Source organism: Limulus polyphemus, unplaced genomic scaffold, assembly GCF_000517525.1.
Source record: "Limulus polyphemus unplaced genomic scaffold, Limulus_polyphemus-2.1.2 Scaffold194, whole genome shotgun sequence".
NCBI lineage: Eukaryota > Metazoa > Arthropoda > Merostomata > Xiphosura > Limulidae > Limulus > Limulus polyphemus.
This window is the reverse complement of record NW_013665804.1, coordinates 396775-412206: the sequence shown is the minus strand read 5'-3', so window position 1 is coordinate 412206 and position 15432 is coordinate 396775. Positions and strand designations below refer to the sequence as shown.

Here is a 15432-nt window from a genome sequence, read left to right as displayed (position 1 = left end):
CAGCCCTCAGTTTTCTCTAACCTACAAACTACACATACAAACTTTACAACTTCACTGTTAACTTCCCAACAGCCCCAGAGGCTCATCGGTATGTCTGCAGAATTACAACGCTAGAAACCATTGTGTAGCTTTGTGCTTAACTACAAACAAACAAAAACTCCTAACAAAGTTATAGAAAAATTGAAGTTGTATGCAATTTACATCATTATTACCTTATTTATAAGGTTTTTAATATCAGTTTTACATGTTAAAAATAACGTTAAAAAGTAAAAATGCAAATACTTATTATAAAATAATATATATAATACGATAGGATATATGGTGCTTGTTTGTATTTTCAAAATCTTCTTTACAGTAGATGTCACTATCGTATCACGGAGTGATATTGGCATGAGAGATATCATTGACCTCGAATTTAAAAAGTTTATAATAATAATAATATAAACCTGCGATAGATACAGAGAGTGAGAAAGACAAAAGTAGGTCTATATAGGGTGTAGTATATCTTCATCATTAAGAAAGCTAGTTCTAGCGAAATTAATTTCAGAGAGAATTGAAGAAGTTGTATCAATTCAACTCAAGCCAAGGTGAGTCATAAATTATAAAATATTAATTGAGGGTTTGGCTTCATTTCAGTTTCCAGTGTGAATTAAATAAAGTTATATTTTTGTGTGTCAAGGGCCTTAAATGAAAAAATGTAAAGTAAGCTAAGTTATCGTCTATAATTAACGCATAATATTACAACTTATAACTTAATACAAGTATTAAGAGTAAGAAATTGACGTATTACCGGTTTGGGTCATAAAATAAATACGCTTTGGAATTTGGACCAAGGTGTTCGTTTTTCAACTTTTTGTAGCCCTATGTAGGTATCGTACTACTATGTAGGGTTTAATTTAATTTTTTTTGTATAACTTATAAGCATGTATATCGAGTAAAATTTATAAACAATATAAAGCTTAGCTATACTAGAAATAGTTTATTTTAACACTGTATCATCAGTGTATGTTATTTATACTCATTTGTAGTTAACAAGTTTTAAAATATGTAATTCTTTATTATTACTATTAGAATGTATGATCTCACTAAGACCTTAACTTAAGACTTAAGAATGCAACATGGTGGGATATTAGGAATTCAGTGTTTTATATTTAATACATTAACTTTAACCTTGCATCATATATACAGTCTTTTTCAGTAATACTAAAGCGAGAAACTTAGTGGGTGCATTTTAGTAGGACAACCAGTTTTGTTAAGAAGATAAGGATAACAGGGAAACCAAAACTTCATTGGGTTATGTTGGCCATAAACTGATAAAGGAGAAAATCAGGGATAAGTAATGTAAGTTTAAGAAGTTTATATTGATATATACAAGATGGAACTGGAAGATATACAGAACTATAGGAAAGATAATGATTTGCTTAAAAGTAAGTTAGGAAGCCAATAAATGTTTATGAGAAACAGCTATCTGATAATAATTAACAGTTATAGCAGTGATTTATTTTTTAAGTGTGTCAAATGCAAACAGGATGTTTAATTAGTGATTGGACCAATTAACAAAGATGCAGATGACAAGGTTTTTGCTGAGGACTTTGAGATGGCAGAGTTTTCAAATGTTCCCTTCTATTTTTACAGCAGAGGATATTATTAAGTAATATTCTTGACCCTGAGCTTTCTGTGGAAAATATTGAAACTTGTATGAATGATGTAGATATTAACCTTTAGATAGTAAATAAAATGATTAAGAGGTTATAAACAGGTAACATTCTGTGACTAGACAGTGTTTTTTTTCTAGGGTTTTAAAAAGAGATCTGATATCAGATGTACAAGTTTTTCTCTCTCACATTTGGTAGTGCAAGAGACAATGGGCAGGTGCCTGAGGATTGGAGAGTTGCTAATATTACTCATGTTTTTAAAGAGGGTGACTGTAGTTTTCCTGGAAAATATAGGTTTTTAGTCTTACTTCTGTCATGCAAAAAGTTTAGATTTTAATAAAAACAATAAGCTTTGGAAAATAATTTAGTGAAATATCATAAAAATAAATATATGTTTTTATATATGAAAAGAGCTATATAGATTCATTAAAGGAGAATCTTGCTTTTTCTTAATCTGCTATTTTTTTAGGATATTAGCATAATATAACATAAAATTTATGGACAACAAAGGACTTATTGGTCCATCTTGACTGTCTTATTCACTAATCTCAAAAAACCAGAGCCAGCTCTTATTACTTAAATATTTATGAAGCCTTTCCTTAAGCTCCCTTAAATTCACTGCATCCATCACATCTGAAGGTAACCTATTCCAAATGCCAACCCCCTCTTAAAGAATAAAATTCCTAGTTTAAGATCACTTATACTCTGCTAAAATTTATACTTGTATCTCCTAGTTCTACCACTATCATCATTAATTACAAAGAAACAAAAGATAATGAGCAACATTATCAGTTCCCTTAAAAATCATAAATTTGTTGAAAAGAAAACTATTTTGGGGATCTTAACCTGTCCTTGTATGACAACCTTTCCATCCCAGGTATCATAGCCCTTCTTTGAATCCTTTCTAAAAATTCCTTGCCATTTCTATGGTAAGGAGTCCAAAACTGAATAAAGTACTCCAAAGTCCAAAGGAGGCCTAACCAGTGACCTCTACATTGACATTATAACATCTTTAGAATTATATTCAATATTTCTGTAAATATAACCTAAAAGCCTATTTGTCCTACCACTGCATGAATTGAGAAGACTCATAACACAGGTAAATTAATATGTAGAATTATACACAGACTTTTTCTAAGTTAAAACACTTTTATTTGTGAGCTTACTGATCTCTTATTAGAGACTTCATCAGGTAACAATGTAATGAGCAATAAAATTTAAAGGTTTAATTTTACAATTAAACCATGACAAATAATATATTTTATATCTGTTATTAGTGGTTTCCAGGCAGCATTGAGTAGTTGTTGGCTGATGTTTTGATTTATACCCACTGGTGGTCCACCATCTTGTGCTTGGATGGCAATACTTCCTTGATTTGTCTGAAACACAACATCTATTACAGATAAGATACAAAGAGATATTAAGACCTGTGCTATAAACACATCAGCTGTAGCTTTTAATGTTCAGGAAAATGACCATATAAAAGACCTAAAGATGTCAAAATAATAGACAGAAAAGAAAACACTAAACATAGAAAAATGAAGAACGTATTGCCATCCAAGCACAAAACAGTGGACCACCAATGGGTATTAATCAAAACAACAGCCAGTACTACTCAATACTGCATAGAAACCACTAATAAAAAACATAAAACATATTATTTGTCATGGTTTACATGTAAAATTAAACCTTTAATTTTACCATGTATAATTTGAAGTTGTAAAATTCCTTTATGTTTATTATATCCAAGCAATTGATTTATGTTCTATACTCATCATAATTCTATATGTTTTATAACTTTAATACGAGATATCAATTATTGTTACGACTGTTACCTAGATTCCTATTTTAAAGCAGTGTTCCACAGTTTAATGAATTTTTATTGTTCAATACATTGTTGCCTGTTCAAGGTTCTCATAAGAGGGCCAAAAGCTTGTAAATAAAAGTATTTCAATGTAGAGAAAAGTCCATGTATAATTCTACACATTGCTTGAATGGCTTAAGGAACTTTCCTGGATAACTGAAATGGTGTGGCTATGTATTTAGTATAGTTATATTTTCAAAAGGCTTTTGATAAGGTGCCACATAGAAGATTAGTTAAGCACATCATATTAGTGGGGGAGAAATTAATTAATGGATTGAAAAGTGACTGGGTGAGGGAAAGCAAAAAGTTTTTATTAATTGAATCCAATCAAACAGGACCTTTGTTACAAGTGCCTTTGGGTCTCAGTGGTCAGTGCTTGGGTCTCTGCTTTTTCTTACTTAAATTAATGATATTGATAGGGTATAATTAGTAAAGTTTACTGATGACATTTAAACTCTTGGGTATTTCTAGCTGTATTGAGGATGTTTAGGTAGTACAGAATCACTTAAGTTGGAAAAATAGTTTATTATAGTTAAGTGTTTGATAATGCATTTAGGTTATTGTAATTTGGATCACATGTTTCATATGAATTGTAACTCAATAGCATGACCGAATTAAAGGATTTTGGCACAGTGAGAAATAAAGCACCCAAGCTCTTGAGGTGGTACTCTGTGTCTAGCTGTATAGTGAACTAACAATAGAATTGTAACATAACCTATGGATAACAAAGAACCATACAGTCTTTCAAGATTGTCCTTCTACACCAACCCTTGAGAAGAGTAAAAATTTAAACCGTCCTTTTACTTTTCAGAAAGTCACTCATTCCTCTTTTGAAACTCCTGTAATGTGCTAGCCTCCTCTACTGTCAATAGCAACTCATTCTATAAGTCTATCACCCTGTTAGGAAAATAAACTTGTCTTATCTGGAGCCTAGCCTGTCTTTTCCATATCTGTATTCATTATTCCAATTAAGGTTTAACTAGTGGTTTATATAAATAGATATTTACTTATTTCAACTTTCTAATCAACTTGTCTATAAATAAATCCTAAAATTCTATTGGCTTTGCTACTAGTAACAAAGCACTGCCTTGATGACTTGAGATTGAGAGGTTAAAGCTGTCTGATTTCTTTGTGCTGAAGATAGTAAGGCAATAATATATGAGTTTAAGTTCTGGAGAAGGGAAGCTTGGCTCCAGTAAAACTGTTTTATTTTTATTTTAGGGAGATAAGCTTATGAAAAGAATTGCCATCAGAATTTTTGGAGGCTTGCACACCTAACAAGTGTTCAAGAGAAAAATCAATGATTTCCTGAAAACAAGAGGTTAATCTAGGTCTGAAATTTGTTTTTTTTTTCTTGAGGGTAGATTTACAGGTGTTGCCTAGAATGACTAAATGATCCTTTTTTGTATATTTGCTATGTTAAAGCAGTAACGATAATCAGTTAACCAGGGATTGCAAATGTATTTTAGTACTAAGAGACAAAATTATACCAAAATAAGTTTAGAGTTGACTTCTATATGAATAGTATGCTATAGATTTATTAACACAAGCTGCTTTACCCACAATATTTGAACAGTGGTATTATATTTTTGGCTTGTGATGAAATTTAAGTGTTTTTTTTTAAATCAAATATATGTATGACATTACTACATTAGGCTGACCAGACATCCTGGTTTTGCTAGAACAGTTCTGTTTTTGTGTAGTTTGTCCCAGTGTCTCAAGAAAAGTTCTTGGGATGATGCACAAAACATCCTGGTTTTATGGTAAAAACATTAAACTGTCATTGACATTGAATCATGAATCTAATAGGCCTACTTGACTTGCTCATTCTTGTAACATTTACTCTCCTGCTGCCGAACTCTCAAAAGTTCTGTCTGAACTTGGTGAGAAACCTAGGTCTGTGGAGACTGTTAAGGCATTGCTCATTGTCAAAATATGCTTTACACAGTTGTGTATTGAATTCTATGACTTGTTAATGAAGAAAAAACAACAGAACTTTTACATTCCATTCATTTTTCATAAAAATATGTAGAAAAAGCTTCAAAGTAATGCTAAACCTAAAAGTAGTATGTTTGAAAATGTTAAGGATTCTTCAATAGATCCAGGTATGAAGTAACCTATTTTAAGATGGATTGAATAAAGTGAATAATTAAAGATTTCCTTGATGTATATTTTGATTACTGTTGTTTTGTATCTATCACCAAAAATCATAGTTGAAATTATTACAAAAACAATGCCAATGTTCATATATTTGGAAATATTGAATAAGTTTAAAATATGTTAAATAAAAGTTAACTTATTTCAAATTAGTAATAACCATTTTGAAATTAGGGGCAAGAGCTGGACTGCTACAATTTTCATTTAGGAAATTGGTCACTCTACACTATATGCCAAAGGAAGTAGACTTAATTGTACTCCTGGCACAGATGCTATAGGTTTGAAACTTCTACCTATATAAAAATGTTTTTTACTGAGGGTTTTTTTTTGTGACAGTAAGTTTAGTTATATTTGAAATTGAATTAGATTTTTGTTACGTTTGAATTTGAATCTATCTTATACTACAATTAACAGATCATCTATTTGAGACACATTAAAATATTGTAATTTACTAGTGTTAAGCTACTCAAAGCCTGGATATTCTGGGTTCTGTAGGTTATAAACAAGAATGATATGTAATAGTTTTGAGTTTTGCACAATTATTAATAACTTGTTTGGCTTCTGAAATTGTTGTCAGAAATTTTAAGAAATTAAAATACAGAAATATATGTATTTAACAAAATATATTTTTGTGTTACAGTATTTGCAATTTCTAAAACATACACCCACCTCTCTTCACATCAAACAGATTTAGCACCATTGCCATGGAGATTTTTGCACACACCAACAATATTGAACAAAGTTCCCACCCCTATATCACCTTTTTTTTTCTTTTTTTCTTCTCTCTCTCACTTCCTTTCTGCTCATCTTGATCTCGTACATATTCAAATTCTTTACTATCTTCTTTTGCTTCATCTTCTTTTGAGGCTTTAAATCATAATTCTTTCAGTTTTACTGGGAAAATTTGTACACACCTGTTTTTTTCAACTTGCCTTCAATTTGTTCTTCTGTTGTGCCACAGTTCATTTGGTTTCTTTGTTTCTGAGATGTATATTATCAGGATGGTTTACTTAATGATATTCACCTTTCTAAATCTTCTATCATGGATTTCTCTTTTGCACTGTTTCTCTGTGATGAAATTCATTGGAGTGTTTCTTATACTTTGGAATCTTGAGCTGATTCAATTTGTTAGCAGTCATCTCTTCTCACTATGGTTTCTTGTATTTTTGTACCAGGGACATCACCATGTTTCTTTTTCTTTACAGCTCTTCTTCTTTTTTTTTTCTTGTATGACCATTATGACCCAGATCATCTATTGTGTTCTTTATGGACTGTTTGTTGTTACCTCATTCATACTTCATACAATTAATAATTTTTTTTTTTACCAAAGGGTTATTTTGACAATATTCAACAAGAGTATTCATTGCATGAGAAGGATCTTGTCTAGAAAGGAGCTCATCTTAGTAATTTCTTTCTCCAAAGTGGCCACTCCACCATCTTATTAATGTGGCATTCTAGCTCTTCGTTCTGTAAAAGAGTTCACTATACTTTTTCTGAAGTTAAAATTTTTTCTTACCTGAAAATGTGTTTCAGGTAGGTACTTCACCTCCTTGGAAAACTTCCCACCCTTCCTTCCCACTTCCAGTATTTCTTTTGCCTCATCAAGATTGAGCCTTTGTCCCAGTGCTAGTGCTCATGGAGCTAATGTGCATGAAAGATGTGTTACTCTTCTATTGGTGGATGGCTGCAATCTAATGATTATTAAACTGTAGACTGTCACAGTCCATGCTAATACATGTAGGGGGAGCTTTTTTCAAAGCTTGTGGCATGCATAAAAAATCTTCATGGCAGTGGTGTAAAGTAATAGTTCTTTGTTGTGCAAGGAGGTATCTATCTGAAATATATATTTTAGGTACAGAAAATAATGTTAACATTGAAAGCTAACAAACTTTTATTTTTCTCTTACAGGACAGTTGGAGCAATCACACCCAGACGCTTCAAATTTCATCCATTATTAACATTTTTTATGTGTATAGAAAATTAAATTTACCTGTTTTTAAAGCTGTACATCTGTACAATATTTAATGACAGTATCTGTAAAGTGTTTATTATTGTGATATATATCTGTTAGGTTTTTTGCACTTTTCTTAGTATGTTGGAAAATAAGTTAAATAGAAATTTTTTAAAGGAGTCTGAAATCTTCCACCCCTTAGCTTTTATTGAAGGCATTCATAATGATTTACTTGATATTAGAATTGAAAGAAAAGAGCAAACACATTCTATCAAAAGAGAAGATATATATCTAACAGCTGGGTCAACACATTTCAAAGTTCTACTTCCTCTTAAATGTGGGGATAACAGTTTTATTTTGCATTGTGGCAAGCACGAAATTCCCTTTAACTTAAAGTATACGGCATCTGTTAATAAAAAATTTGTAAGACTAGTTTATATAAAATGTAAAGATGATGATGGTCAGTTTCAAGCTCCTTCAGAGGAAAACAACTCTGTTTCAAGTGCTTGTTCAAGGATATCTTTGGGAGCTCAGCTTTTGCAGACGTTCACAGCAGAGAAAATGAAAGAACAGGGTTTTCCAGCAAAAACGTTCCACTTGGAGGAAGATGAAAACAACAAGCCAATCTGTTATGTGTTCACATCTTCATTAACAGTATTGGAAGCTCAACAGTTGAAGGGGGAAGCATTGTGGAGCCATTTTGCCAAAGAATTGATGAACAGCTCTTTAAGAAATGACAATTGCAAGTTTTTGGCATTCTTATCATTCACAAGATATCAGAACTCAAATGGTATCATTCCTAGCAACCACTCAGAAGTGCTTGACCTTGTCAAAGGTCATGTTGCACTTGGTGCAAGTGGCTTAGCTCTACTCGGGACAGGATGTCTTCACACTTGGGCTCAAAATCTAGAAGAACTGAAATGGCGTTTTAATGATAATCGAAAAATCAACAAGAAGGAACTTATGGATGACAGTGGTTTGAGGTAAGAAAGTTATGAAAACTTTCACATCAAAATGTTTTAGAAATTTAAAATTTATACACTGTTTTCAATTAATCCAACTATCCAAGTAATCAAAATATGGTCATTATGATTTCTCTGTATTATTTTTGTTTAATTCAAAGTTGTTCAGTTTAATTGGGTAGTGTCATAACTTAAGAAAATAATCAACTAATCAATCTTTTGATTATTACTATTTTCAGTTATTCCAGCTATCCAAGTATCATATAAAAATAGATTAATTATAAAAATCCATTAATTGCCCAACTCTATAGCCACATTATACATGTTCTTCACATGTAACTCATGAGGTCTTATCCACATTACTTGTGTTCTTCACATATAACTCATGAGGTCTTATCCACATTACACATTTTCTTCACATGTAATTTGTGAGGTCTTATCCACATTACACGTCCTTCACATGTACCTGGTGAGGTCTTATCCACATTACATGTGTTCTTCACATATAACTCATGAGGTCTTATCCACATTACACATCCTTCACATGTATCTGGTGAGGTCTTATCCACATTACACGTGTTCTTCACATATAACTCATGAGGTCTTATCCACATTGCACATGTTCTTCACATGTATCTTATGAGGTGTTATCCAAATTACAAATATTTTACACATGTATCTCATGAAGTGTAGTCAACATTACATGTGTTCTTCACGTATCGTGTGAGGTCTAATTTGAATTACTTTTTGCTCTTTCTGTTCTCTTGCAATATGAAATATATCAGTATGCTGGAAAGAGTGCGTAGATAACATTGAGAATGATTCCTGTATTTATATTTAAACTGTATGTAGGAGAGGAGTTAGAGTTTTGGACTTATTTTCTCCAGAACACAGAAGGGCTATCAAAAAAATAAGTTTGACCCTAAGCATCCAAATCTTAAAACTATCATCCTAATATTCACATTTGTCTTTCCAACTCTCTCAGTTTATCAATTAAATAGATTACTTGGCTAATAATTTTGAACACTTGAATGAAAACTTAAGTCCTTCCTAATTTCTTCTGCACTCCAAAGAAAACGAGTCAAAGACTCAAAGCTTAGTACTTTAAATGAATTAAGCCAGGAATCATTCAAGGAGCTTTTCTTTGAACTCTTTCAAACATGTTGGTATCAGTCCTGTCTTAAGAGTGTTGAAACCGGAAACACTAAGTACTCCAAACAAAGACTCATTGGTATTTCATACAAGGCAACCAGAATGATTGATTCCTCTTTAAAAGGGATTTAACAACGAGGGTAGAATTTATTCTCAATACAAATAACAATTATTATGATACAGATTGCAAAATTATGCATCTTGAATGGCTAGTTATGCACCTTTATTTTTAACAATGAAAACTTGGATATTAAAAATTAGTGCTAATTGCATAAAAGAAAATATCCAGTTATGTTTTTAGAATATATTGTTTCAGATATTTCATTCTGGAACATACCAGATGGTTTATATACTGAAGACATTGATTTTATAAAAGTATTGGGTTCATTATATTAGTAAGAAATTTTTTCATATAGCTTTCACAAGAAATTTTCATTATTGGATACAGTTTAGGAGTTTTATTAGTGAACTTAATAAGCACTATGCAGCTTAGTATCTATTGAAAATGCTTGTAATAACCTCTTGCTCACAGTCATGTTGTGAATTCACTTCAAAATTTACACATATGCTTCTCATGTATGTATGTGTGTATATGTAGAAAGAAACACACACACACACACATACATATATATATAATAACAAAAAAGTTATGGAAATACTGAAATTGTTAAATTGTATGGCAGCAAGAAAACAAGCATAAAAAATTATTATGTAGTTGCAATAACTAATTGTTTGTGATTTCAGAATGTATACTACTTGTATTTCCTTGACTATTTCCATTTCTCTGTATATATATATAATTAAAAAAGGTATTAATGTGCATATATATGAATATGCAATTTTTCTTAATGTTTTTGCCAAACATAATAGTAAAGCATTTGTCAGAAATGAGCATGAGTTCTTACATGTAATATATTTCTTATGTTAAGCTGATATGTTGGTGTCTTCAGGTGTGACCTTGTGCTCTTTATTTGTGCAGATGGTTAAAATGGTTACACTTTTCTCTTCATTCCTTCATTAATACTAGTAGCTTTATTTAAATGTATTTCATTATTTACAGAGGAACTCATTGGGCTTGTTACTCTACTGGTCTCGGAGCAACTCTACATGAACTAGGTCATACATTTGACTTGGGTCATTCCACATATGGCATCATGGGAAGGGGGTTTGATGACATTTACAAATTTTTTACTGTTCAAGATAAATGTTGTCAACCAAATGTACAAGACGATATGAAGGTAGTAACTACACATAAAAATTTTGTTCACATGCATGCTTTTACCAATGCATGGTAAAAACTATACATTTAAAGCTAGTAAAAAATACTCAACTACCATGTTGCATGTAAAGAATATGAACTTTAGCCTTAAGTAGTTTATCAAAGTATAAAGAAATCAAATGTAGAAATAATGATATTAATATACATCCTTCTGACATGGTAAAGTGATTAATGCTGTCTGTAAAAGATTATAGTTATTTTAATTCATCAGAGAGTGAAATTCTATAGGACTTTACTGAACTAAGTCATGATACTTTGTTAGATTGTAAGAAATTTATAATTGTGGAAACACCAGATGTACATTTTTGAAGTGTTGTAAAACAACTATTAATAAGAACTTCTGAGAGTTCCTAGAGGAAATAATTCTCAACTTTTCCAATTAGTTTTCAAAGCTATAATGTTGCGAGTCAAAAGACATATAAAGTATATTTTCAGTTGTATCATCTATCAGTTCTAGATATTTTAAATAGTGTACAGGGTTTTTATGGGTCCTCAAAATACTGGAAAGTTATAGAATTCTGAAACTTCATTTCTAGGCTTGGAAAGTCATGGAATTTGAAAAATTTAGTTTTATGGCCTACATTATTTGTAATGCACAGTAAAACATCATCCTAAACCCTTTATTTTCAATTATTTTGGCCCATTAGTGATTCAGCAGTTGGTTTGGAGGTTTATAATGCTAAAACCAGGTTTCAATACCTGTGATGGACACAGCACAGGTAGCCTTTTGTGTAGCTTTGTGCTTAACAACAAATGAATGAACAAGCTTCTTGGTTCTTTTTTGTAAGTTAGCCAATCAAACTTAGTGTTTTTCTTACAAAAATCAGTCATATTACAGCACTTCAGTTGTGTTGAATACATGCAGTTGGTGTACTAGGCATCAGCAGTCTAAATACTACAGTGGACCAATCAAAAATTGATATAGCAACCTTTTTTTTTTATCTTTTGTGCATTTATCTATATACAAAAGTAATGAAATGTGATGAACTATCTAAAATAACAACCTAGAAATATGTAAAAGCTTTTAAAAATATAGATTTTTAAGTTATGAAATATTGAAAACTATAACTGAAAATATTTTAATTTGTAAAACATGTTAAGCATCAATAAGTTGTACCTGAAGGTAGCTGAAATTATGCCAAGGCCTGTCTCATCATGTAGAAATGAAATGCTCAAGTATAGAACTACTTTTTCTAATACATTCAACATTTACCTGTACACCCATTTCAATAAGGTCTGGTTAAAATAAATTCTGATGGAATACGTGCATGCTTTCCTATTATTAATTTAGTCATAAAGAAAACTTGATAGATTTGAGTAAATGATTGTTGTTTTTTTTGTGAATCAAAAAGCAACATCAAGATGTAAGTTCTGGAAAATTCCTAGAATTTTTTCTTGATCAAATGTATAAATCTTTAAGTTTTTAATGAATAATGAGAATCATGTTTGTACAGATCAATTTGTGAATGAGTTATGCTTTCTGCTTATAAAATTAGCACTAACAGCATGTAATAAATAACAATTCTATGCTTGTTCAAAGTAGATACTGATAAGTTTTATTTTTGCTTAGTAGGTAATAAGCAAAACCAGTTGTACTGAAGTCCATAACCAAGTACCATTAATAAAGAACTTATGTTGGGAAACAGTTACACCACCTGACAGCAACACAGTAGCTGGTTTTCATGGAGTTTCTAAAAGTGATTACAGAGATTTAGGTGAGGAGTTTCATGTAAATCACAAATGTACCATGTGCAATGCAGTGTTCTTTTGTACAAACAATTTTATTCATTAACATTTAAATGTTCAACGCATCTTCACTTCTTTCTTCTATAGTTTCCTTGTCTACCAGCTCAGCTATTTGTCAGTGGAGTCAAGAGATTTTCTGGTCAAGATCATGTGCTGTTCTGTTGAATTTCCACAAGTAATTTAATAATTTTTCTTTTTTCATAAATATTACTTAATCCAGCTCTGTTGTAGTATATCTAAAATATGGACACTTCAGTCACAAAGCATAATAATCATTGAATGTCTTTAAACTTAAATTAAATTATGTTTGAAAATAAAATATATGAAATATACACCACTACATGATGTAGCTGTATAACGTATCACAATGCAATACACCCAAATCATTGGCTTGGAAGCAATAGCAAACTGCAGGCTTAGTGATGCCATATGCTAGCCCATTTTTTTAATGATATTTTGCAATGAAATATATATTGTGAAAACTAATATTAATAGATAATATTTATTTTACTACATTTTATTTATAAAAGATACCTCTGTGCTCCTTTTAGAAATTATGTACAGCTGTTTCCAAAAGACCTCTCACTAATCTTTAAGTTCATGGTTTTAAATGACAAGCATGGGTTTTTATAAAGCAAAATGCAACTGCCAAAGAAATTACTTCAATAAAATAAAGAAACAAACATGGGAACCAATAAAATAGCATACAAAAAATGCAAAACCATGATATAGTAAGATTATTTGAAGGCATGTGATCAAGAAAGGTTTCTGACATCATAACAAAACTAGAAATTTACTATTCACGTGAAAAGGAAGGGAGTTTTATGGCAAATAGATTTTGAGAAGGAAAATAAATCCAGAATTCAGCTGATATATTTATCGTTTTGTTAGCATTAAAATGTTTATAAAACACAAATTCCAAAACATACTTACCCTCCATTGACACTTTAGCTATTCCTCGACCTTGGCTTTGCCTATTTAAGCATTGGTTTTTGCATGCTCCAGTCTTTTATACCCACTTAAATGCCCTTGGCAATATCTAATTTGCAAATTTCTCCACCTGCATCAATGTGCCCTCTATCCTGACACTGTATATAAGCACCTCACTCAGATGATGTAATCACTTTTTTTTTGACAAAGCATTGGTCACGGTTTTATCTGACGAAGTGCTGTGGTTCATTCTATTATGGATTGCGATTTTCACATCACCTTGTGAATTTCCATATAATTATAATTTCCTTTAAAAAAAAAAGTTTTGGATGTGATGTTTGAGGGTATGAATTACTGTTGTTAGCACAGCGGTTCATCCGACCTCCCCTATTCCTCCTTCGTTATCTAGCATATATATACGGTTGAGGGGGGGGGTCACTCTCAATTGAGGCTGTTAGTGTTTTGACCTGTTGGGAGATAAAAACATATATTTGGCCTGGAAGGTGTTTTTCTTATGGAACTTCTGAAGTTGCCTTTTTGTTGATCCTGCTTATTCTAGAGAGAAAATTTTTTTTTATGCTTTTCTTTACTAAATTGGCTATTCAGGAGTCCAATATGGATTAACCACCCCTTACTCCTTTTCTTCAGTTTGGGTTATGAGCTTTAGGGGCTTTTCTCTGTGGCCTTTAAGTATACTCCTCATTTGATGGTGGAATGGTTGGGGAGGGGGACTATTTAGTTTTTCATTCTTCACCTAGTTCATGCTGAGAGATTTACTGCTTTATTACATGACAGGATAGATATAACTTGTGCCCTCATTTATCTGTTTGCCTGTTTTGGCTTTCCACTTCCAGGCTCTAGCAGCTGAATAGACTCTGACCTTAGTTTCAGGGCCACTCCATTTGGGCTGACTGACACCAACGACATTGGTATCAACCGTGGGGGGGGGGGGGGGGAGGTTTGGTCTTTCCATTCAATTCTCCACTTTCATTATCCTCTCGCCATGTGGTATTTCTAACCTCCACCTGACCACAGTGGGGTGTGGATTTTTGTTTCACAGCTATCAGAGTTACTTATCATGGGGGTGGTAGTGACAGTTGATCCCATTCTTCTTGGATTTTATTCCTGTTTATTTGTTGTGCCTGAGACATGGGGAAATTCATGAATGATCATTATTATTTCACATTTCAACTCATTCTTTATTTCTCCCCAGTCCACAATGGAGTCCTTTCTCACCCTACCTTGGCATTCTTTACCAGATCCATGGATGCCCTAGTTTGTGGTTACTGAAACATCTCTCCACATTCTCATAGTGAATTCATCTTGCCTTTAGCTATGTTTTATATACAGAGATCAGGTTCTGCAGTTCAGGGATCTAGTCTTTTTGGCTAGCATCAGTATGATATGTTTTCTGCTGGGTTGTACAAGTTTTCACAATGTTTTATACCTGGCTCAGCCACCTCCCATCCAGCTCTTCTAGGCTATGGAATGGGCAGTCAGGCTCTTACTTACAAGGAAGGTTCTATCTCTGAGGTTGTGGGCTCTTGAATTTTTTGGGATGAGGACACATGGTATCCCTTCAGTGGTCCCATTGCAACAAATGGATCTGGAACTTCAGTACACTGGATTTTCCAGTCTCTTTCTTCAGGAGCAACATCTTAGTTCTTGAGTGGTGGTTCGTTTGGATCACCTCTATCATTAGCATGTGTATGTGTATCTATATTCTGTATGTGTGT

At 32.1% G+C, this 15432-nt stretch overlaps 1 protein-coding gene across 5 annotated transcripts in view; it reads left to right on the top strand.

The window, feature by feature from the left end:
* The first annotated feature begins 385 nt into the window (after positions 1-385).
* Positions 386-15432, top strand: part of LOC106478257 (putative zinc metalloproteinase C607.06c) — a 19549-nt gene continuing 4502 nt past the window's right edge. Inside the window, exons 1-7 of one of the 5 annotated variants that reach the window (XM_022381831.1) lie at positions 386-587; positions 4741-4850; positions 5851-5954; positions 7585-8610; positions 10802-10979; positions 12594-12735; positions 12854-12941. In XM_022381831.1, the coding sequence (XP_022237539.1) occupies positions 7769-8610; positions 10802-10979; positions 12594-12735; positions 12854-12941 (1250 nt within the window). In that variant the 5' untranslated portion in view covers positions 386-587; positions 4741-4850; positions 5851-5954; positions 7585-7768. Of the gene's footprint in view, positions 588-1188; positions 1342-4740; positions 4851-5850; positions 5955-7584; positions 8611-10801; positions 10980-12593; positions 12736-12853; positions 12942-15432 lie in introns of all 5 variants that reach the window. The other 4 variants (XM_022381830.1, XM_022381829.1, XM_022381833.1 and 1 more) reach the window with 4 other exon arrangements.